The sequence below is a fragment of the Ursus maritimus genome, unplaced genomic scaffold (genome assembly GCF_017311325.1).
Source record: "Ursus maritimus isolate PB19 unplaced genomic scaffold, ASM1731132v1 scaffold_16, whole genome shotgun sequence".
NCBI lineage: Eukaryota > Metazoa > Chordata > Mammalia > Carnivora > Ursidae > Ursus > Ursus maritimus.
The window spans coordinates 42,937,180-42,957,492 of NW_024424008.1; the positions used below are offsets into that span (position 1 = coordinate 42,937,180).

At 54.6% G+C, this 20,313-nt stretch overlaps 1 protein-coding gene and 2 long non-coding RNA genes across 14 annotated transcripts; 1 reads left to right on the forward strand and 2 right to left on the reverse strand.

Moving 5' to 3' along the window:
• Positions 1-454: 454 nt before the first annotated feature.
• On the forward strand, positions 455-6,912 carry LOC103660636. Its single transcript, XR_567834.2, has 2 exons — positions 455-4,166; positions 4,822-6,912. It is a non-coding gene; the product is annotated as an uncharacterized LOC103660636 (long non-coding RNA).
• On the reverse strand, positions 3,965-4,824 carry LOC121102906. The gene is made up of 2 exons (XR_005835029.1): positions 4,341-4,824; positions 3,965-4,229 (listed from the first exon to the last, which is right to left on the reverse strand). It is a non-coding gene; the product is annotated as an uncharacterized LOC121102906 (long non-coding RNA).
• Positions 6,913-8,247: 1,335 nt separating the features above from the next.
• On the reverse strand, positions 8,248-20,313 carry LOC103660635 (secreted seminal-vesicle Ly-6 protein 1-like). Of its 12 annotated transcripts, none has more exons than XR_005835031.1 (4): positions 19,796-20,313; positions 9,836-9,978; positions 9,257-9,370; positions 8,248-8,492 (listed from the first exon to the last, which is right to left on the reverse strand). XR_005835031.1 is itself a non-coding variant. In XM_008688276.2 (4 exons), exons 1-4 carry the CDS (start codon positions 12,199-12,201, stop codon positions 8,368-8,370), a joined length of 423 nt encoding a protein of 140 aa, XP_008686498.2. In that variant the 5' UTR covers positions 12,202-12,216; the 3' UTR covers positions 8,248-8,367. The 12 variants fall into 12 exon arrangements, 3 of the variants coding, with proteins under 3 accessions (XP_008686498.2, XP_008686497.2, XP_008686499.1); XR_567826.2 differs by lacking the exon at positions 19,796-20,313 and adding an exon at positions 10,632-10,869; XR_567827.2 differs by lacking the exon at positions 19,796-20,313 and adding an exon at positions 10,288-10,567.

Genomic DNA, 20,313 nt, shown 5'->3' on the forward strand with positions numbered 1-20,313 from the left:
GTGGGAATCCCTCCCTCATCGATGGGGTGGGCAGGACGTGCACACCACCCTCTCAATCCAGGGGAGAACCCACATGTCCTGGGAGCCACGAGGGTCCGCTGGCTTGGGGATCTTGCAGGGAGAGTCAGGGAGAAGCTGCAAGGGGTGCCTGGCTTTGGGCTGAGCCCAGCAGCTGGTGCTGTCCGTCTTCCTGTCGGAGCTCTTCAGAAATCACGATCAGGGGGGTTAGAGACCCCCTTCTTTTTTTTTTTTTCTTTAAAATTTTTATGGAAATCCCAAAGAATCTCATAGGGGACAGGCAAAAGCACAAACAAGGATATATGTTAACATATGCTTCCTCTCCCCCACCCCGCCAGGTTGTTTTGTTTTGTTCTAAGAGGGGGAATCTTTTTTTTTTTAATTTTTTTTTTTATATTATGTTAGTCACCATACAGTACATCCCTGGTTTCTGATGTAAAGTTCGATGATTCATTAGTTGCGTATAACACCCAGTGCACCATGCAATACGTGCCCTCCTTACTACCCATCACCAGTCTATCCCATTCCCCCACCCTCCTCCCCTCTGAAGCCCTCAGTTTGTTAGAGACCCCCTTCTGACTGTAAACTATAAATGAGTCAATATGCTGATGGAGCCAGATGGGTCCGAAGACGGCCTCTCAGAAATTGAGACATGGACAAGTTCACTTCTCTAAGGTGAGCTAAGGAGACACGGTGCACAGGGATTAGAGAGAAACCGTTTCTGCAGAGGGGGCTCCCCACCCCCCCGGGACCGGCCCCTCCTGGAGCAGGACAGAGTATTGGCGATCTGTGCCGAGCAGGGCCCCGGGTGCCCTGGGGCAGAGAGCCGGAGCCCAGGCCTGGGTGCCAGGTCGCAGCTGTGCGAACCTGGCCAGGGTGCTGGCCTCAGTGTTCAAGGACACAAAGTGGGGTGAACAGTGCCCAGCACACAGGAATCAGGGGCACAGATGGGGGTGCTCCTCATGCTCTTGCCCGGGGTCTGGTTCTGGGGGACGCTCAGATGAAAGTCATTATCCTTTGGAATCTTTGGAGCCTTCGGGCAGATGGAAAGTAAGAATAGTGTCGTGGAATGACCGCTCTGCTCTCGGGGGCTTTGTACACATTGCTGGTGAGGAAGCACAGGAGAAATAGCGTGTGTGTGAACTTGCCCTGAAGTCTCGGGGTCCAGTCTGGCCCTGCATTCAGCCTCCAGCCGAAGAGTTGGGACCGACCGTCCCTACATTCCTTGTCTCCACTTAGGATTGTTCAACTTCCCGTGGTGTGAAAGCCATATACTTTCGGTAGAAACTGTACTTGGATTTTTTCAAGAATTTAATGAATAAATGAATGAATGAATGAATGAATGAGTGAATCCATTCATTCATTTGTTTATTTGAGAGTCAGAAAGGAGAGCCAGAGAGTGCACAGGACCCGGGGCGGGGGGTGCAGAGGGAGAGAGAGAATTTGAAGCAGGTTCCACACCCCAGAAGCTGGGGTGGCTCTCACGACCCTGAGATCATGATCTGAGCTGAAATCAAGATCTGAATGCTTATCCGATAGAGCCTCCCAGGTCTGCCAAAACTGTACTTCCATTTCAAATTTGAATCTTTCCCTGGGTGGGGAGAGACACTGGGGCGAGCTCACCATAGGGGTGGAGGTGGCAGGGCCACGCTCCCAGTCAGTTCCCCTGACAGGAGGGCTGAACAGAGCCTGACAACCATTCTGTTCCTGCAATCATGCTGTAACACCTTCATGACATTCGTCACTAAATTACAGGAGATATTGGCCGCCTCTCTTGCAGCCTGCGCTTATAAAGCCGGGATTCTCAGAGGCTCTGGACACCGGCGCCTCTGCCCTGCTTCCACCGATCCTTGGAGCTGCGAGCAAACGCGGAGATGGGTCGATGCCTCCTGCTGCTGCTGCTCGTCCTGTCCTCACAGCTGGACTTCCTACAAGGTGGGCCGCTGGGGAGCGAGGGGAGGGCCGTGCGGACCGCCGGGATCCGGGCGAGTGGGGGTGCCAGCCCCGGTGAGACTTCCCCGTCGGACTCTAGATCTCGCTGTCTGTCCTGACTTACACCCAACAGGTAGCGTTACCACGGGGCTACTATTCAACCGGGGAGGCCTTATTTGTGGGGACACATGTCAATGCCTTTCTGCTTGTCACTTGGTTTTTCATAACTTCACCTCCTCCTTAAACACGCTTCGGGCTGATAGGTGTTGGTCCTCCCTTGGTGGCACCTCAGATTTCAACTCTTGGGTTATCCCATGGCATCAGGATGGCTTCTCACCCCAGATCTGGCTCCGATGTCTGGACCCATGAAGTCACGTTGTACCCAGAGGGAATGAGAAGGTTTTCCACTCACCTGCTGGGACTTGCGGGAAAGCAGGACTTGTGTCTGACTGCTCTTTGAATGGCCTGAGGAGCAAGGAAGGGCGACTGGCTTGGGATTGACCAGGTGGTTGGGAGAGGGCCAGGGGGTGTTCCTGCCGCAGCAAGGGCCTGTGTGTTTTGAACCTCCCCCGCATGCCTCTGGCCAGAGCCCCAGGGCCCAGATGTGGGGCAGAAGGGAGCAGACTGGAGAGCTGTCCCGGCGCACATGAAGAAATGGAGTCAGACACTCTATCAGTGGGAACGAAGGTGGGTCCCGTCCCATTGTGGGCACTTAGATGGGATCACGAATTATTCTTCAGCGGCTTCACCGAGTTCCCACGCGCTTGCTGACGGGCAGTCGGGCCACGGTTTGCCGAGAGCCCCGTGGGTTCCTCATCACCTTCCATGCAAACTTCTAGAATGCAGTTCCTCTACCTGCGTGTGCACGTGTGTGCATGCGTGTGTGTGCGTGTGCGTGCGTGTGTAGTTACCTAGTAAGGAACCATTTATAGTTGATCTACACGCATAGACACGCACACACTATACAAGTGTGCTCACACGGGGTACAGTTAGTCTTGTCGTGACACTGTCACCATGAACCACGTGCTTCCACGTCCGTGTGAACTCTAGCACTGAACCGATAACAGCATTCGGAAGGGTCACATGCTCGACCCTCTACAGAATGTGCGTCCACAGCTTTGATTGTATCCCTGGCTTGAGTGCAAAGTGGGCAGATCGCTGGCGTCACCGGCACCCCTGCTTCCACGGCCTCCCTCCGCCCGCGCCCTCAGCCTAGTGACAGTCGAGGTGTGACAGCCGAGGTGTGTTGGTGGTGTGCGTGCACTGGAAGACTCACAAGACGAACGAGGCCAAATGAATCGAGAAAACACTCGTTTGATCTAAATGAGAATCCATCCTCCCGACCCGTGTTCCCCAGAAGCCGGATCAGAGGGCATTAGTCTGGACGGTGGTCCCAGGAGAGGCCGGCAGGGGCGTGAGGAAGGGGGACGCAGCAGGGAGCGAGCTGGTAAAGGAGGCGCCTCGAGCCAATGCGCTCTGGGCACGGGGAGCCCTGTCCTGGCAGGACGTTCTGGAGGCCAGGGTAGAGCAGGCCCCACGCTGTCCCACCCCAAGGAGAGAGAGCTGGGGAATTCACCTGCCGATTCCCCCCCCTGCTCCGGGGAGAGGGACGCCTGCGGGGCCTTTGGCTCTGTAGGACCCCAGCTAGCCCCTCAGGCCCCAGGCAGGGTCGCAGGTGTGTGCAGAAGCAGCCCGCAGCCTGTGCAGGGGACTCTGAGGCGGGGAAGCAGGGCGAGGCCACTGCAGTGACTCCACTGACTGTGGCTTCCTCCCCACTTCCTGTCTCACCATCTGTCGCTGCACTTCTTGTATGCTGTCCTTCTTCAAAGTCAAAGCAGCCAGAACCTACTTGCAAAGCAGAAACCACTTCCTGCCAGGCCCTCTTTTTAACCCTCCGATGGTTTCCTCTCTCGAGTAAAATTCTAGTTCTTATTGTGGCTGAAACTGTCCTGCCTGGTAAAAGTATAAGGTCAGCTACAGTTTCTTTGTGCTTTTTTTGGGGGGCGGGGGGTTCTTTGCAAAAAGGTGCTTTTATTGAAGCATGGGGACAGGATCCCGGAGCAGAAAGAGCCGCCCTGGGCTTGTGAGGAGTGACCGAGGCTCTCCTTCTTAGGTAGTGGGCCAAAGGGATAGCTTCCGTCTCCAGGGACTTTGAGCGTGTTGCAAGCAAGGTCTCCGGGCCCGTGGAGGGCTGCTTTCACTCTTGTCTGTCAAACGTGAGTCATGAGACCCTTCAGATGGGGATCAGCAGGCCATGCATTTGCAAGGTGATTGCTAACCTGTAAAGGGGGGGGCGTTAGCGGTTGGCAGAGGGAAGTCAGGCTGAGGAGAGCAAAGCCATCGCGGTCGCAGGGTAGAAGAAGTCCTTGAGGGAGCCGCAGGAGCCTTACCCTCTGTGAGCCTCTGAACACCTTTGACGCTTCAATCTTCAAGGCTGTGGCGGGCAGAAGGGCTCATCTCCTGTGACTTCCCCCTGCTGAAGCAGGGCGCCGACACGTCCCTGCCCCTGGTCCCCATTGGCCCGCTGAGGGTTTACTAGGAGTCCCGCAAGGCCCAGACGCTGTGCATGCAGGTGCTAAGGGCCGGGAGTGTCCTCGAGTGGGGAGGGTCATCTGTGGGCTTGACCCGGTGGCAGTGAAGGAGTTCTGGCCCCAGGGCAGAGACGTTGGCAAAACCAACAAAACAGGATGAAAACAGCAAGAAGAAAAGAAGCCCAAGGAAGAGTCCTCTGACGGGTGACCAAAGTCCTGGGGCCCACGCGTCTGGACCAGTCACGGGGCAGAGGCTCAGCAGCCCCGGGGGTCAGGGCCCCGAGCGGCCGGCGCCGGCCTGAGGAGGGACCCTCGGGTCTGACCCCAGAACCTCTTCCAGCTCCCTTCCGACTTCTGCCGGCCTTCCCGTCACCTCGCCCTCTGCTGTCCTTTTCCTTCCTGGAACTGGCCACGCGGATTTTCTCTCAGAGTCTCCGCTCTGGTCCCTGTGTCTTCCTGGAACCAGTCCCCAGCTCCTCCCAGGTGTTTAAAGAGTCAGCTTTTCTTCTTCCTTTAATTTGCTCCTGTGTGAGCTTCAGTGACCCCTGAGGGCCCTTCTCTGACGGCCTGTGTGAAGGAACAGCCCCACGGGCCCCACCCGCCGGTCACCGTGCTCAGGCCGGGCTCTGCCTCTGTCCCAGCACCTGCCATCCTCTTCCTCACTTGTCCTTTGTCAGCCACTCCCCCGATGTATTGGCTGCCCTAAGGAAAGAAGGGACATGCGTGTCTCCTTCCCTCCCTCTGATCTCCTCCTACCCCCTCCACCCCTGGGAGTCGAGAGTCCTCCCAGGTATGAGCCAAGCACTCAGAAATTCCTTGCTAGTCTGAGTTGTGCCTTCTGGGTCACAAGCTGCACTCTGCACCGCTGTCCCCCTGCCAGCCCTGGGAAGGAGAAGAAGCCTCTGAATCCCTATGGGGCCAGATGCCTGCCTTGATCCCAGCACAGGGGGACACAGGGCCAGGCTGAACTGTGCCTCCCCCAGCAAGGCTGCCCCCTTGCTCCTGATGCTGTGACTTGTGTAAGAGCTAAGATTCCTCAGCCTGCCCCCCCAGAATCCTCAGGCCACTGAGTGCATGTGTGAGGACGGACAGGGACCAGGGATCAGGTCCCCTGCTGCCCTCAGGATGGAGCAGAGCAGAATGGCCACAGCTGAAGCTAGACACCTGGGATGCTGACCCGCGACGGACACGCAGACGTGGATACGTCCTGAAGGCTCTAAGTGAGGCCCCAGCACAGGCCTGTGGACAAGCTCTCCACTGTCCCAGGTGTGAGTCAGGCAGCTGCACACATGACAGGTGGCACACGCCATTTTCTGGGTTTTCCTCCCTTGTCTTTCTTGTTTTGTTTTGTTTTGTTTTTAGGAAGTAGAAACCTTGTACATACAGGCACAGTTCCCACTCTAAACTGTTTCTCCTTCTATCTGTTCATTTGCGGAGGTCTGCTAACGGCTAAGTTTGGAATCAATGGGCCTTCGCTTTGGTAAAGTCATTCCCCGTATGAGAAAATCAGTCTCTCACATGAAAGAAGAAATTTCCAGGAAAGAGCGTTCATCGGCCCAGTCAGGTGTCCACCACTTTTACCATCAGCTCAGACCAGAGGAGAGAGTCTTGTAAGCGTCACATGGTTTGGCCCTCGAGAAGGGGTGTCTACCCCGACTCTCCTACCCAGCCCACGGCGAGTTGTGAGCCTACGTGTGACCCGTGAATACAGAGGCAGCTCCAGCCATCCTGAGACCATGACCAGGGGATAACCAAAATTATAACGCATGTTTTTCTGAGGAGGACAACTTCAGGAGTAAATGAATCTTCCAGTGGCTGAGAAAACTGCCTCCCGGGGAAGGACCAGGACACGTGAGAACGTGTGCGCTTAGCGTCAGAGCATGGGCGGTGTCCGTTCAAGGGCACCCAGGGAACCGAACCCACATCTGTTGTCCGGTGTCCCCCGCTGAGCCCGACTGAACCTGGGGTGCACCGCTAACGTTTTTAGCTGCATCGCCTGCATCAAAACTCATGAATAATTTGCAGGTGCACAGGGGAGCCCTGGGAGAAGGTGGTTTGGGGGACACACCGGGGTGTCTATGAGGAAGGGAGCCAGGGAGATAGCAGTGACATTTCTGATGCTGTCCAGCCCTCATGGATGGTTTTGAGTTGAAAAGGTTCAGAGTCCGCCACCCCAAAATATGTCATTTGACACAGGACCATTTTGAGGTGAAAGTCATTTCTAAGATGCAGATACAAGAAAAGCTCGTGGGCGGCCTCTCTCCGCCAGGGAGGGCAGGTGGACGCTGGGTCACCGGGCGCAGCTCTAGACGCCAGCCCGGAGGAATCTTCATAACCTTCTGTACTAAGTAGCCTTGCCATTCCTGTCTCCATAGAGTTACCTTCCCATATTTTGCCACCTCTGAACGTATAAACCCCTTTCCTGTTGTCACTTCTGCACAAAATGTTTCCTCCTTGTCTAAATGTTGTAGATGAGCCCGTTGTGGTTGCTCAGCAGGGGTGAACCCCGCGTGTGGGTGTGAGCGATGCGTGTGTGAACACGCTGTCTGCATGTCTTCCTCCTCATCTGCCTTTTCCCAGTCTAGAAGCTCGGGGGATCCAACGAGTCCTGTGAGGAGAGGAGCCGCAGGCAGAAGTGGGGGGACGCTGTTGCCACAAAGGGATGCTGGACAGGGCAGGGCTCACGGGTGCGGACGGACTATTACCAGTGCAGCTGGTCGCCCTCAGGACAGCATGTGACGGACACTCAGGGGGACCAGTGCTCTCCTGACAGTTGGCTGCTTGGGGAGAATGAGGACATGACACCATTGACAGGCATATGGTGGTTCGGGGGGGGGCACAGCAAGAGACCTCTGAGACCCCGGGGACAGGCCCTTGAGACACGCTGGGCTCCAGCCTCCGTGTGGGGGAGGCCGAAAGGGTGGGAGTGGGATCTCTAGTCAGGTCCCATGTTTCACTTTTAATCAGTGTGTGGTGCTCGGTAGTCCTTATTAGCTGGGTCATTCTTTCCTTTGGAACAGGTCAAGTGTGGGTGCAGGTCAAGGAGCCTGAACAGTGGGGGCAGGGTGGGGCTGGGGGGAAGGAACAAGGCTCCATCCACTGTGTTCATCAGAACATCTGAATTTTCTCTTGGGCACACCAGATTGCATGGCAGATTGCAAAATTACATTTTTTACAAATTGTTTGGGGCCAAGTAATAGTGGAATGCGGGCAGAAACTATGTACAACACTTTGATTTCCGGCTATAAAAGCCCCCGTGTGCCTCTCCAGGCTTACTTCCCCTTCTGTAGAGAGCCTGGAGACTCTGTTGAAGAGAGCGGCATAAAAAGTTGAAAGGAGCTGGGATCTCTAAATAATCACTACCACCTTGATGAGCTGTGAAGTGGATTAGCAATCACTTTTTAAAAATTGCTTTAAGACCCCAACATTTCAGAGTTTTTTGTTACAGTTTGCCTCCTCCAACTCGTACATCGTTTATCGTTTACGGCCAACTCATTCCCTATGCTTTTCAGCTTCTGAGGACTCTCCTTCTTCCTTCAGCTGGCTGCTTCCAGAACACGCAGAATCACAGACCCCATAGTCTCCCACTGACCCTGTCTTTTTAAAAGGGAAATAAGCATGACTCGTGATTAGGGCCTCGAAAGGAAGAAGGCATGCTTGGACCTACCCATGCCCACCACTCTTCACCCCAATTGGACTTTAGAGACTCTCCCGCTAGCATCTCACAATGAAGGAAAGAAAAGAACAATGAGGCTTAGCACAGAACTAGTTTATGACTTCTTTATAGGGAGCTGTACTCCGTGCACAATAGTGGTAAGGATCGTGAGACTTGAAACGTGTTGAATCCGCGTCCTCCATCAGGTCAGGGCAAAGCTGGGCTCCATCTTTAGAACTTGTTGCAGAAAGTTGAGTCACTGCAACATTTCTCCTCCAAAGCAACATCCTTATTAAAGATCGTCATAGGGAAACACACACTGGTGCAACCTTGGTATCCATACGAAAGGATGTCATCTAGGAGAGGCAGGGAGGGGGCAAGTGAGACCCCAGAGCCTGGGTTGCAGACCCACAGCTGTGGGGTCCAGCACGTCCTGGCTTGCAGTGCTCAATTAATATTGCTGAAAGGATCAGTGGGTCATGGCATCAACAAATTTATCAAGGAACGAGGAGAAAATGGAACTTTCCATCAAGGACTCCTGCTCTCCGGTAGGGAGGAGTATGTGCCTCCCAGGATTGAGATACTTGAGATAGGAACCCATAGTGGGCTCTCGTAGGATAGCCCTGGGGGCTCTGTGTCCTAGGATTCAGTCCGCTGCACACAGGAGAGGGCAGGAAGGGGTGAATAGAAATTGCCCTAATCACCCTCCCCACTGCTCTTCCCCTACCTCTACCCACCCGGCTCCCCAAAACTCTACCACACTGAGGTCTCACTCAGTGGGATGTTAGCTGCCCTTCCTGTCACCCCAGGAGCTAACAGAAGATCCTGTCTCTTCTCTTACAGATACCGGCCCAGTTAGGGGTCTATGGCAGCCGAGTAGCAGAACCAGATGACACAGATTCACAAATTTAGTTGAAAATAGAAAATCAGCCCCTGTGAATACTGATGATACTCCCAGGGTTCCTAAGATCCCAGTGCCCTGGGTCATAGAGTCACCTTGCCTTGTCCTGGGGGCCCTGGCTCCATGTGGTCCCGTGGGGGTCCTAACCCAACCCTGAATGCCGTCCTAGCACCCAACTTCACGCAAAGGTCGCCCAGGAGACTTCTTAGGCCCCCCTACCTTTATAGACTTTCCTCAGGAAGCACTGCTGGTAGCGTTTAGCCTGGCAGACACTTTTCCCGGTCTCGCAAACCCCGCTGGCATTGAATCGTTGACACTGGAAACATTGTAGAGCTGGAAAGTGAGACCGGCATGATGAGGCTGTCCGGGCTCTGCCTTCCCCCAGGTCAGGAGAGAGCACACCCTCTGGGCCACGGGCAGCCTGGACAGTGGCCGGTTCCCAGGCCCGATAAGGTGGCTGAAAACGGGATTTCTAGGTGCTTGGCTCATACCTGGGAGGACTCTTGACTCCCAGGGGTGGAGGGGGTAGGAGGAGATCAGAGGGAGGGAAGGAGACACGCATGTCCCTTCTTTCCTTAGGGCAGCCAATACATCGGGGGAGTGGCTGGCAAAGGACAAGTGAGGAAGAGGATGGCAGGTGCTGGGACAGAGGCAGAGCCCGGCCTGAGCACGGTGACCGGCGGGTGGGGCCCGTGGGGCTGTTCCTTCACACAGGCCGTCAGAGAAGGGCCCTCAGGGGTCACTGAAGCTCACACAGGAGCAAATTAAAGGAAGAAGAAAAGCTGACTCTTTAAACACCTGGGAGGAGCTGGGGACTGGTTCCAGGAAGACACAGGGACCAGAGCGGAGACTCTGAGAGAAAATCCGCGTGGCCAGTTCCAGGAAGGAAAAGGACAGCAGAGGGCGAGGCGACGGGAAGGCCGGCAGAAGTCGGAAGGGAGCTGGAAGAGGTTCTGGGGTCAGACCCGAGGGTCCCTCCTCAGGCCGGCGCCGGCCGCTCGGGGCCCTGACCCCCGGGGCTGCTGAGCCTCTGCCCCGTGACTGGTCCAGACGCGTGGGCCCCAGGACTTTGGTCACCCGTCAGAGGACTCTTCCTTGGGCTTCTTTTCTTCTTGCTGTTTTCATCCTGTTTTGTTGGTTTTGCCAACGTCTCTGCCCTGGGGCCAGAACTCCTTCACTGCCACCGGGTCAAGCCCACAGATGACCCTCCCCACTCGAGGACACTCCCGGCCCTTAGCACCTGCACGCACAGCGTCTGGGCCTTGCGGGACTCCTAGTAAACCCTCAGCGGGCCAGCGGGGACCAGGGGCAGGGACGTGTCGGCGCCCTGCTTCAGCAGGGGGAAGTCACAGGAGATGAGCCCTTCTGCCCGCCACAGCCTTGAAGATTGAAGCGTCAAAGGTGTTCAGAGGCTCACAGAGGGTAAGGCTCCTGCGGCTCCCTCAAGGACTTCTTCTACCGTGTGACCGCGATGGCTTTGCTCTCCTCAGCCTGACTTCCCTCTGCCAACCACTAACGCCCCCCTTTACAGGTTAGCAATCACCTTGCAAACGCATGGCCTGCTGATCCCCATCTGAAGGGTCTCATGACTCACGTTTGACAGACAAGAGTGAAAGCAGCCCTCCACGGGCCCGGAGACCTTGCTTGCAACACGCTCAAAGTCCCTGGAGACGGAAGCTATCCCTTTGGCCCACTACCTAAGAAGGAGAGCCTCGGTCACTCCTCACAAGCCCAGGGCGGCTCTTTCTGCTCCGGGATCCTGTCCCCATGCTTCAATAAAAGCACCTTTTTGCAAAGAACCCCCCGCCCCCCAAAAAAAGCACAAAGAAACTGTAGCTGACCTTATACTTTTACCAGGCAGGACAGTTTCAGCCACAATAAGAACTAGAATTTTACTCGAGAGAGGAAACCATCGGAGGGTTAAAAAGAGGGCCTGGCAGGAAGTGGTTTCTGCTTTGCAAGCAGGTTCTGGCTGCTTTGACTTTGAAGAAGGACAGCATACAAGAGGTGCAGCAACAGATGGTGAGACAGGAAGTGGGGAGGAAGCCACAGTCAGTGGAGTCACTGCAGTGGCCTCGCCCTGCTTCCCCGCCTCAGAGTCCCCTGCACAGGCTGCGGGCTGCTTCCGCACACACCTGCGACCCTGCCTGGGGCCTGAGGGGCTAGCTGGGGTCCTACAGAGCCAAAGGCCCCGCAGGCGTCCCTCTCCCCGGAGCAGGGGGGGGAATCGGCAGGTGAATTCCCCAGCTCTCTCTCCTTGGGGTGGGACAGCGTGGGGCCTGCTCTACCCTGGCCTCCAGAACGTCCTGCCAGGACAGGGCTCCCCGTGCCCAGAGCGCATTGGCTCGAGGCGCCTCCTTTACCAGCTCGCTCCCTGCTGCGTCCCCCTTCCTCACGCCCCTGCCGGCCTCTCCTGGGACCACCGTCCAGACTAATGCCCTCTGATCCGGCTTCTGGGGAACACGGGTCGGGAGGATGGATTCTCATTTAGATCAAACGAGTGTTTTCTCGATTCATTTGGCCTCGTTCGTCTTGTGAGTCTTCCAGTGCACGCACACCACCAACACACCTCGGCTGTCACACCTCGACTGTCACTAGGCTGAGGGCGCGGGCGGAGGGAGGCCGTGGAAGCAGGGGTGCCGGTGACGCCAGCGATCTGCCCACTTTGCACTCAAGCCGGGGATACAATCAAAGCTGTGGACGCACATTCTGTAGAGGGTCGAGCATGTGACCCTTCCGAATGCTGTTATCGGTTCAGTGCTAGAGTTCACACGGACGTGCAAGCACGTGGTTCGTGGTGACAGTGTCACGACAAGACTAACTGTACCCCGTGTGAGCACACTTGTATAGTGTGTGCGTGTCTATGCATGTGGATCAACTATAAATGGTTCCTTACTAGGTAACTACACACGCACGCACACGCACACACACGCATGCACACACGTGCACACGCAGGTAGAGGAACTGCATTCTAGAAGTTTGCATGGAAGGTGATGAGGAACCCACGGGGCTCTCGGCAAACCGTGGCCCGACTGCCCGTCAGCAAGCGCGTGGGAACTCGGTGAAGCCGCTGAAGAATAATTCGTGATCCCATCTAAGTGCCCACAATGGGACGGGACCCACCTTCGTTCCCACTGATAGAGTGTCTGACTCCATTTCTTCATGTGCGCCGGGACAGCTCTCCAGTCTGCTCCCTTCTGCCCCACATCTGGGCCCTGGGGCTCTGGCCAGAGGCATGCGGGGGAGGTTCAAAACACACAGGCCCTTGCTGCGGCAGGAACACCCCCTGGCCCTCTCCCAACCACCTGGTCAATCCCAAGCCAGTCGCCCTTCCTTGCTCCTCAGGCCATTCAAAGAGCAGTCAGACACAAGTCCTGCTTTCCCGCAAGTCCCAGCAGGTGAGTGGAAAACCTTCTCATTCCCTCTGGGTACAACGTGACTTCATGGGTCCAGACATCGGAGCCAGATCTGGGGTGAGAAGCCATCCTGATGCCATGGGATAACCCAAGAGTTGAAATCTGAGGTGCCACCAAGGGAGGACCAACACCTATCAGCCCGAAGCGTGTTTAAGGAGGAGGTGAAGTTATGAAAAACCAAGTGACAAGCAGAAAGGCATTGACATGTGTCCCCACAAATAAGGCCTCCCCGGTTGAATAGTAGCCCCGTGGTAACGCTACCTGTTGGGTGTAAGTCAGGACAGACAGCGAGATCTAGAGTCCGACGGGGAAGTCTCACCGGGGCTGGCACCCCCACTCGCCCGGATCCCGGCGGTCCGCACGGCCCTCCCCTCGCTCCCCAGCGGCCCACCTTGTAGGAAGTCCAGCTGTGAGGACAGGACGAGCAGCAGCAGCAGGAGGCATCGACCCATCTCCGCGTTTGCTCGCAGCTCCAAGGATCGGCGGGAGCAGGGCAGAGGCGCCGGTGTCCAGAGCCTCTGAGAATCCCGGCTTTATAAGCGCAGGCTGCAGTAGCAGCCAATGGCAGCCCAGCGAAGGCCCACTGCCCCAGGGTACAGAGGGGACAAAGTGCCTCAGGAATCAGGGCCCTGCCTTCCCCCCAGCGATCTCAGCGTAGCTCACTCTACTGGCTTGACCGAGGGAGCCAAGTTGGATAAGAGGACATCGCTCCTTGTATCTCAATTTCCCAGTTGTAAATGGAATAAGAAAGCCTGACCTACGTAGCCTCGGCATTTGAGATTCAAGTGAATTAGGGAATATGTCCCCATCTAAAGAAGTTGGCCATAATTAAGGGAAGTACTGAAGAACGGTGTGAAAAAACATACCACCCTATTCCAGATTCTCTCCTAGTCCATAAACACAGAGAAATGAACACATGCTTAGACTTTTGGGAAGTGCAGGCCAGAACACAACAGCACACAATAGAGTTTGGTGCAGGGTTGTCTCATTTCTTAGAAATAAAACACATCTGCATTGTTTTGTCATGTTTGGCCAAAAGGGGCAGAGGAAAGTATTTCTCCTCCAATCTTTAAGAGCTATGCTACAAGTAACCCATACTTGGTTTTCTTTCTTTCTTTTTTCTTAAACTTACCATTTCTTTTTTAAGTAATCTTTTCTCTTCGGGATGCTAGGTTATAGCAGGTGGAGGGATCCCTTCCCAGAGGAAGAACTACACACCCACCCCACCCAGTGAAACACTCCTAAAAGGTGAAAAATAGTTTTAAAACCATCATTTCAAAACTCTGGGAATAGCCCTAAAGACATCGAGCAAGTTCAAACAGGGGCGCCCTTTCTGCCCCAGGGCCCTGTTGAAATCACGGAGCCGTTAGCCGGTAATGAGTGGAGCCTCACAGCTGGCTTGAAGCCCCAGAGGCGGAGAGCCTAACAGAGGGAAGAGGGAAAGAGCCAGTTCTGGAATGTCCTGCTAAACCACCCTCCCTGGGTCCCAGGGCGTGTGCACGCAGCTGACCCTCTGTGGGGAGACAGCAGACGTTTTTCCCTACGGGCAAGTCAACTTCATGACAAATGTCCAGACAAGTCACGAAATACAGTCAAGAAAACAACCACCCAGAGCACTGGGAGGTGGGACGAAAGAGCAGGAATTGCTCCCCAAAGTTGCTACCATAGTTGACCTCCAATGTCCAGTTGCATCCCAGAAAGGCCCCAGGCACGTGGGACCCACACTCAGGACAGAAGTGGTGCTGGAAACAGTCTGTGAGGGGGGTGGGGGGATGTTGGTAAAGGGTTCAGACGCTCAGTGACGAGCAGACTCCCTGCTGACGAACTAGTGTGAGCCTGGTGACTGCCGTTAACGCTGCGTGGTGTGCTTGACATCTGACGTGGGGAAAGCTGAACGTGCCCTCCCCGGAGCGGGAGAGCGAGGTTCTTGTCTCACTCTCGTGGACAATGGACAAGACCTTCGTGGAAGGAATCTCGTGGACAATGGAGAGTGAGGAAAGCAATAGAGCTTTATTAAGCAAGGCTATAGAAAAAGCTCTTCAGAGTGAGAGGGGTCCTGACAGGGTTGCCACTGAGGGCTTTTAGGGTTGGTATTTATTTGAGAGAGAGAGAGAGAGCACAAGCAGGGGGAGAGGGAGAGCAGGGAGCCCGATGCGGAACTCGATCCCAGGACCCTGAGACCATGACGTGAACCAAAGGCAGATGCTTAATCCATGGAGCCACCCAGGTGACCCCCAACTTAAATCTTTTCACTTCTGTGCTGGCAGCACCAGTGGTAATAACATCTTTAATGGCTTTTTTCTTTTTAGGGTCCGGTTATTTTCTGTGGACCACAGGAGACTGTCATAAGACTCATGCCTCGGAGACCTAGGGCAGGGGGTCTGGAGTGTTCCCTTATCTCTGGTTTCCTTACTCTCTGCATTTTTGGGATTTCTGTGAGGCTGATCATGTGGGCCCCTATCTGTCTCTCCCTATCTAGCCCGGCCTATCCCTCACTCATCACCACACACACAACAAAGGTAATCGTGCCAAGGGATTAATTAGCTTGATGTGGTCATCATTTCACAAAGTATGAAATCATTACTTTGTACCCCCTTAAATAGATATCATTTTATTGTCCATTATCCCTCAGTAAAGCTGGGGGAAAGACCCTTGTGGTGAGACAGCCGGATGTCTGATTTAACCAAGGTGGCCAAGCAGCCCTTATGGGTGTGTTCAGCAACTGAAGGGACCCGACAGCTCCTCCGATAGCAACGAGGAGATAGACGTATGAAAGAGAACCGAATGGAAATTCTGGAGTTGATAAGGTCAGCTTCCATGAAAAAGTCACCAGAGGGGTCGCGGTACCTTTGACCGGCTGAAGAAGGAACCAGAGATGTTAAACAGGTTGATAGAGACTATGCGATCTGAGGATAAGGAGAAAAGCATTAGAATGAACAGCACCTCAGAGGCATGCGGGCACCGTCAGGCCCCCACCCAGACGCATGTGGAAGAATCAGGAGGGGAGAGAAAGGAGCGGAAAACATGGCCGTAGACACAACGGCTGAAGACGCCCCGGACAGGATGGAAAACATGAATGTCCACCTCAGGGATGGTTAGCTTTACACGTCCCCTTGGGGAGGCTCTGTCCTCAGTTACTGAGTCAAACGCTAGTCCAGGTGTCCAGCCAAAACAGTGTCCTGGAGGAGAAGATACTCTGCCCAAAGACTGCTCCGTGTCCAGACTGCAGGTGGCTGGCCTAACATGTGACCTGTCAACCCTTGTGATCACGTGACTCCATTTCTGAAAATAAATCTCCGATCTGAAAATATAAATCTGAAATATATATATATGTGCATACTAGTGCGCATAGATATGTGTGTCTGTGTGTCTGTGACAGGGTGGCTTGCAGACGTGTCCGAGTCCCAACCCCTGGGACTGGCAAATATTGTCCTGCAGAAAGGGGGTAAACAGATGTCATTAAGGACCTGGAGATGCGGCCATGAGACTGGATTTTCTGCCTGGGACTCGAGTGAGCACAAGGGTCTTTATGGGAGGAAGGCAGATCGGTTCATCCGTAGTGGGGAATGTGGTGAGGGAGGCAGAAGTTGGGGCGATGGGAGGGGGTCATAAGCCAAGGAATGCCAGCAGCCTCCCGGAGCTGAAAGAAGCAAGGAAAGGATTTTTCCCTCAGAAGCTCCAGAAGGATCTGGCACTGCTCACATCTGGATTTTAGCGACATGAGACTCATTTTAGATTTTCCGATTTCTGGAATACTAAGAGAATAAGTGTGTGTTGGTTTAACCCACTAAGCGGTGGTAGGTTTTTCAGGAGCAACAGGAAACCAAAACAGATCTTCCTTGACATCCAATGAAGTTACACCCCAGCAAACCCATCTTGGGTCACAAAATCCAAAGTCAAGAGACCATTGAATACACACCTCACCAACTAACTATCATCACTTGGCCTGGCCCACTGTTGACCCTCAGAACACTCACAGCAGCCCATAGCTGGGCAAAATCATCGACGTGAGCCCATTTTATACCAGAGTCCAATATCTCCTGTAATTTAGTGAAGAATGTCATGAAGGTGTCACAGCGTGATTGCAGGGACAGATGGTTGTCAGGCTTTGTGGTCGCCCTCCTGTCAGCGGGGCTGACTGGGAGCATGGCCTGCCACTTCCACCCCCATGGAGAGCATGTCCCAGTGCCTCTCCCCACCCAGGGAAAGATCCAAATTTAAAATCTAAGTACCATTTGGGGGACCTGAGTGGTTCAGTCAATTAATGGTCCAACTCTTGATTTCAGCTCAGGTCATGATCTTAGGGTCGTGAGAGTGACCCCAGTGCCTTGGTGCATGCTGAGTGTGGAGCCTGCTTGAGATTCTCTCTCTTCCTCTCCCCCGGCCCCTCCCCCTGCTTCCATACATGCTCTGGCTCTTCTCTGACTCTCAAATAAATAATAAATAAAATATTAAAAAAAAAAACAACCAAGTACAGTTTCTACCGAAAATATATGGCTTTCACACCACGGGAAGTTGAACAATCCTAAGTGGAGACATCGAATGTAGGGACGTTCAGTCCCAACTCTTTGGCTGGAGGCTGAATGCGGGGCCAGAATGGACCCCGAGACTTCAGGGCAAGTTCACACACACGCTATTCCTGCTGTGCTTCCTCACCAGCAATGTGTGCAAAGCCCCCGAGAGCAGAGCGGTCATTCCACGACACTATTCTTACTTTCCATCTGCCCGAAGGCTCCAAAGATTCCAAAGGATAATGACTTTCATCTGAGCGTCCCCCAGAACCAGACCCCGGGCAAGAGCATGAAGAGCACCCCCATCTGTGCCCCTGATTCCTGTGTGCTGGGCACTGTTCACTCCACTTTGTGTCCTTGAACACTGAGGCCAGCACCCTGGCCAGGTTCGCACAGCTGCGACCTGGCACCCAGGCCTGGGCTCCGGCTCTCTGCCCCAGGGCACCCGGGGCCCTGCTCGGCACAGATCGCCAATACTCTGTCCTGCTCCAGGAGGGGCCGGTCCCGGGGGGGTGGGGAGCCCCCTCTGCAGAAACAGTTTCTCTCTAATCCCTGTGCACCGTGTCTCCCCAGCTCACCTTAGAGAAGTGAACTTGTCCATGTCTCAATTTCTGAGAGGCCGTCTTCGGACCCATCTGGCTCCATCAGCATATTGACTCATTTATAGTTTACAGTCAGAAGGGGGTCTCTAACAAACTGAGGGCTTCAGAGGGGAGGAGGGTGGGGGAATGGGATAGACTGGTGATGGGTAGTAAGGAGGGCACGTATTGCATGGTGCACTGGGTGTTATACGCAACTAATGAATCATCGAACTTTACATCAGAAACCAGGGATGTACTGTATGGTGACTAACGCAATGTAATTAAAAAAATTAAAAAAAAGAAAAGATTCCCCCTCTTAGAACAAAACAAAACACCCTGGCAGGGTGGGGGGGAGGAAGCATATGTTAACATATATCCTTGTTTGTGCTTTTGCCTGTCCCCTATAAGATTCATTGGGATTTCCATAAAAATTTTAAAGAAAAAAAAAAAAAAGGGGGTCTCTAACCCCCCTGATCGTGATTTCTGAAGAGCTCCGACAAGAAGACGGACAGCACCAGCTGCTGGGCTCAGCCCAAAGCCAGGCACCCCTTGCAGCTTCTCCCTGACTCTCCCTGCAAGATCCCCAGGCCAGCGGACCCTCGTGACTCCCAGGACATGTGGGTCCTCCCCTGGATTGAGAGGGTGGTGTGCACGTCCTGCCCACCCCATCGATGAGGGAGGGATTCCCACGCCTTCTTTACGAAGATGGCCAAAAGCAGCCTGTGTGACAGTGGACAGATGAGACTGACAACCCTGAGCAGTCCCACGCTCTCACGGCAGGGGCAGGAGGACACCTCACGCCACACAGGGCCTTACGGGGTGGCACGTGGGGACAGCATCATCACACAGGGACTGTGCAGGGTGGGCTCTGTAGAAGGAAGAGACTAGGTGACCCCGGGTTTTCAGAGCAGATGGGAATGGGTCGTAGGGATAATACCGCGGCGGTCAGGGAACGGCAATCTGCTCTTCAGGGATGAACAGGAACCACGTCTGGTGCCTTGAGGAAGGGACTGGTCCCTGGGAACCTTATCTACAGGATCAGAATGAGGTGGGAAATTCGCTGGATCATTCCGGGCCCTCCCGGTTACACTGATGTCATGGCGGCACATGACAGTGAACTTGAACATTAGGACTTAACCCAGAGGGGATGGAGGGCTGAAGGTCCTCTCCCGGGTCTGCTTCTGGGACAGGGACCCCAACATGTACAAGTAGGGGGGTTGGGGGCGGGAGACAATATTTATATCCTGGAGAATAGAATCAGTCAAATTGCTCTCCTAGAACACAGCACAGGACATACAACACAACCACCCTTGGCTGTGGAATGTAGGCACAGATGAGGTCAATGTCAGTGGGGATCTGGGCCTGGGGACAGGGTGGAAGCTGTCCCTGAGGCAGGCTGTGATCCTGGGGAAAGCTGGGGCAAGGGTTTCATAATGGGAAATATTTATGATTAAGAGAATGGGGGGAAGTTCTTAAAAGCAGGAGAAGACCAGGGGGGACCTGGCTGGCTCGAGGAAGAGCACGAAACTCTTGATTCCCGGGGGTGAGTTTGAGCCCCGTGTGGGGCGTAGAGATTCCCTACAAATAAAATTGAAAAAAAAAATAAAAGGAATGAGAAGAGCAGCTACATGTCCTGTGTGTCGCTGGCAGGAAGTGCAGGGGGCTGAGGTGGGGACGGCTGTACCGGGACAGCCACTCTCCCCGGGCTCACAGGGCTGGGGGTGACCTTGAGATTCCAAGTGATGCTGGTAGACAGTAAGCTTTCCCTCCCGTTCCCCTATCTCTGAGGGGCCACCCAGCACTGGTCCCAAGAGCTGCCACCAGGCCAGGGGTCTCTGCCCAGCCTTGCGCTCTCACTTGAGGTTGGGAGACAAGCAGGGGATTCTGCCAGCTCGCTGCTGGTGCTTTAGAAAGCTCCCCTAACACCTCTTTTCCTTGTGTACAAGATTCAACTTCAGGACAAAAACCATTTTGTGGCAGGATTCCTAGCTGACCTCCTCAACTCTTTTTGTGTTCCCTTTCTCCCCTTCGCAAAATAGCTCCCACTTTCTCCCAGGAAGTTTCCCGCCCATTTTATGGCTGGCCTCAGGGAGGATTTCTTGGCCAGCGCAAACAGAAGTTGTTTGCGAACAACCTTCCCCACTGGCTGGTTTATCTGGAAGCCCGAAGCCCTTGGCAGGATTACCTCGCTCGTGGGGAGAGGAGGGAATGCCTTGGGGGCTGTGGGACACTGGGATGACTTCTCCTCACCTTGATTCTGGCAGCGCCTGAAGGAGCAGGTGACCTCACAGGGACACGGTCCACTCAGAGAGGTGGCCCCTCGTCTCCATGGATCTCAGACTTGGCGGGACCCAGTGAGGCCCAAGCGTGAGACCAGAACAGGGGCCAGCAGCTCAGCGCAGGCAGATGGCTCTGCTCGGAGTTCAGGCAAACGTTCGTGACCTTCCACGGCTGTGTGTCTTCTTCAGACGCTGCCCTGAAGCAAATGAGAGGAGGGAGAAGCCCCCCAAATCACAGAGACGGAGCGTTTCAGCGTCTGGGTCGGCGGTGCTGGGGTGTCAGACTATGGATGGCTTCAGAGAAGGAGACATGAGGGTTTGCTCGGACCCCAGATTACAGAACCAACAAGTCCGTTCCGACTCCAGCTCCACTTCCTGCCCCCAGGCAGCTCGCAGAGAGCCCTCGGGTCGGGTGGAAGCCCAGTGAGAGGCGGCGTCCGGGAAGGAGCAGCACGGCTTCCGCGCTCTGGGGGACCGCTCTCCGGGAGC